Source organism: Poecilia formosa, unplaced genomic scaffold (assembly GCF_000485575.1).
Source record: "Poecilia formosa unplaced genomic scaffold, Poecilia_formosa-5.1.2 Scaffold481, whole genome shotgun sequence".
NCBI lineage: Eukaryota > Metazoa > Chordata > Actinopteri > Cyprinodontiformes > Poeciliidae > Poecilia > Poecilia formosa.
The window spans coordinates 220493-224293 of NW_006800420.1; the positions used below are offsets into that span (position 1 = coordinate 220493).

The window sequence follows — 3801 nt, forward strand, 5'->3', positions numbered from 1 at the left end:
AGAACCAACAGAACCAATGTTCAGCTGCAGCTGTCTGACTGGTTTCTTAGTCAGACCCGTGAAGACGCTGCTGCCTGGATGAGTTTCTCTGGTCCTGGTAGAAGGCCCACTTTGGAACCAGCTTTATGTGGCTCTGAAGGCTCAGGTCAAAGGTCAAACTGAGCTCTACTTTCCAGCTGGAAGAACTGAAGCTGACTCTAGATCTACAGCTCTAGATCTATAACTCTAGATCGTTCATCTTTAGGCCCAAAGATAACTTCAGTTTTGTTTCTGTTCAGCTGGAGAAAGTTCTGGCTCATCCACACACCGATTTGTTCTCAGCATCTGTTCAGTGACTGGATGGGGTCAAAGGTCACCTGGTGACATCGTAATGTAGAGCCGTGCATCATCTGTGTCGTCATGGTAACCTGTTATAACCTGAGCCAGTAGGAGCATGTAGATATTGAATCAGAGGGGCCCTAGGATGAGCCCTGGGGAACCCCACAGGTGACCTCTGTCTGTTATCGAACCATCACTTCCTGGTTTGTTTTCCCAGTTTTATTTCCACTCAGGTGATTGTGTCTCCCTTTCATTTGATTTTTGGGAAAGTTTGAGAAAGTCCAAAATCTTTCTGCTTCTGTTTTACAGAGAGAGAAAAGTTCTGGATCCAGTCAGGTCCACATGGAGGAGAACCAGATTTATGCCTCAGCAGACGAAGGTAAACCACCAGCATTATATTCAATTATATACACAAAATTAAGTGTAAATGCTAAATCTATTCAGGTTATGTCTACAACTGAAAGATAGCAGCTATTGAGCACCAATTTAATTGTGATGCCCTCATTCATATGTTCTACAAAGCCGATGGACATTATATGTACGTCATATTTATTTTGTTCCTTTATGTTTCTTGTTAGTTATTAGGGGAAAATGGAAAATAAATATTCATCGTCCTCTTCAAAATAAAAGCATGAATTTAAACCTCCAACTAATTGAACAATTCTTTACATTCGATAATCAAACTTCAACAGATGTCAAACTTTATTCAACTGAAAGTTTACAAACCAGCTGAATAAATTACACTTTAAAATTTATCTGAAAAAATTAACTTAAGTGTGCTAAACATTTTCAAAGGTAGCAAAAATGATAAAATTAGCTTCACTTTTATCTCTTAGTGGATTAGTGAAAGTACTGACTGTCAGAACCCATAAATTTGTAAAAGAAATTAATTTTATTTCAAAGTTTTTGTTCTTTTTGTTCATCAAAGAGACTCCACCTCTTGGCCACTGACTGCTGGAAATAGGCCCCGCCCACTCCCTACGTTTGGTTCATATGAACTTCCTCCTCTTTTCCAGCCCCTCAGTTCTGGGTGGCGATTCAGAAGAACGACGCAGCGACGCGATGTGGCCTGCAGGGGTCGTACTGGCTGCAGTTGGAACAACAGTCGCTGCTGCTGAGAGACGCAAAGAAGAAGACGAAGGTGATGGAGTGGCCCTACGAACTACTGAGGCGATACGGCCATGATAAGGTAGGGACACGGTTCTGATGGTTGACCAGAGGTTAAGGAGGTGACCGGCGGTGGGAGGTTGACCTGAGCTTAGGGGTTTGACCTGGGTAGGGGGGTCTACTGCCGCTCATCGCTCTGTTTTCATGCCAGGTGTCCCTCACCGTTGAAGCAGGTCGGCGCTGTGAATCCGGTCCTGGAACCTTCTGCTTTGAGACTCAGCAGGCTGACAAGCTCTTCAACCTGATCCAGAGTAACATCAAGCGAAACGCTCTAGCTGCTGCTTCTGGATCCCAGAGCCAAGACACGGAGAAGGTGCTTGTCACCAACATTCAACCTCATTCCCCTCTCCCCAAAATCCCTGACCCGACCAACATGGCTGACATCCTGGAGAACAAACTGAGGATGCAGGACCGGAGATCCCCTGTGTTTGACAACATGGCAAAGGGTCTGGATGATTCGGTTGGTCTGTCAGAAGGTTCTCCTGCTCCGATCACCTTGATGCCGCTTCCATCGATTCCTACGCTGGACGGTACCTCCGGAGACAAACTCAAGAGCCAATCCAACGCCATATATGCTGATCCAAATGACTGTGGCCTGTCTATTGTGGTACCCAAACCAGCCACCGCTCAGTACATCGACCCGGCGAGGGTCCTTCCTCTGAAGCCACCGATCTCACTGGACTCTGACGCTGCTCTTCCCAACACCTCAGACTCACATCCCGACGCGAAGGCCGACGTTCCAGACTCGGTTTACTCAGAGGTTTACGACAAAATCAGCCCAGACAAGAACAAGCAACCCGTTCTACAGAACGCAACAAAAACGTCCGATGAACCCATTTACTCTGAGCCCGTCTCCAGAAAGGAGTCAGACTGCCAGAAGCCTGAACCCAAACCCGACCCGTTCGAACACCTCTATGCTCAGGTCTGCAAAGCGCCAACGTCAAGTAGGAACGCAGCGCCTGTCACCACGACAACGACTTCCTCAAGAACTACAATGACTTCTTCAACCGTGACAGGTTCTTCAATGTCCAGAGAGGAACCTCTGGATGATGTCATCTATGAGAACCTGGGCATCATTTAAATCACCTGGTTCCACCAAACCTGGAATCTGAAACTCAAGACTTTCAGTTTTTCTGTTTTCTTGGCTTTATGTAAATAAACCAGATTTATTCTGCTGTGATGTGAATATGTGACCGTCTCACCAGTCAGGACTTGACCTGCATTGGATCATTTTTAACACATTAAATATTTTCATTTTAACAGCAGTTATTACTTTAGTGCTTAAATAGTTTTATTCTGATTACAGCATATTGCTTTGGCTTTGTGAATACATGATCATTAGCTACGTTCCCAGTTAGGCGAGTTTCTGTCTACTGGTTTAGAGTGAATCAACCAGGCCACACAAAGCATAATTTGAATAGATGCTAACGCTACACATAGCTGACGCTACGCATAGCTAACGCTACACATAGCTGACGCTACGCATAGCTGACGCTACGCGTAGCGCTACGCGTAGCTAACGCTACACATAGCTGAATAGAGGTTGGACCAGAGACGTTTCTCTCCACCTGAACGTTTGTCAGATCTCTTACTTGGAAAATTTGTTTCTGTTTCTTCTTTAGCGCATTAGTGGAGGGTAAACACTTTTTTGCAAAATTGAGGACATTATTTTGAATTTTGCCATTTCATCAGCCTTTCTGCAACGCTTCAAAATGTACATAAAAAACGACGTAAACATAATAATGTTCATTATTTCAGGTTTCTTTATATTAAACAGACATGATCCAGATGGAGGTCCAAATCCATTCTGGGTTCCTAATTTCAAAATGTCATGATCTTTTCTCAGACCTGAAAACTTTATCAGATTTGAGAAAAACATGGCTGAGGTAGAAGAAATGGAGAAACAGGGACCTCTGAGTGTCCCTCCATCTTGTTTCTGCTCTGTGGTGGTCATTCAGCAAATAGCATCTTTTAAGAGTCTGTATGCTCCAGCTAACAATTAATTGATTGTTAAATTAGTTGGCAGTTATTTTAAATAATCTATTGATCCGATTGATAGTTTCAGGCTGAGTCTGTTTCAGTTGAAGCTGTTTCATTCATTAAAGTTCTGTTAAAATGGCATTCATACAAAATATACTAACAACTTCCAATAAATTAAGGTGGTTAAAGTTACTTTATTTGCATGAAAACACATTAAAGGTAAACTTGTCTTTTGCTCCACTTGCCACATTGTTAAAATGGGGCAAATTACCTATTAACTATAAAATTGCTGTTTGTGATATGCAGAAGCTCATAACTGCTTCAAAAAATGTTTGT

The 3801-nt window shown here is 43.1% G+C and overlaps 1 protein-coding gene across 2 annotated transcripts in view; it reads left to right on the forward strand.

Annotated features, from left to right (window-relative positions):
- The window catches only part of dok1a (docking protein 1a), a 7321-nt gene extending 4656 nt beyond the window's left edge, over positions 1-2665 (forward strand). The window contains exons 5-7 of one of the 2 annotated variants that reach the window (XM_007578482.2): positions 628-697; positions 1335-1507; positions 1637-2662. In XM_007578482.2, the coding sequence (XP_007578544.1) occupies positions 628-697; positions 1335-1507; positions 1637-2566 (1173 nt within the window). In that variant the 3' untranslated portion in view covers positions 2567-2662. Of the gene's footprint in view, positions 1-627; positions 698-1334; positions 1508-1636 lie in introns of both variants that reach the window. The other variant, XM_016664366.1, reaches the window with a different exon arrangement.
- Positions 2666-3801: the final 1136 nt, after the last annotated feature.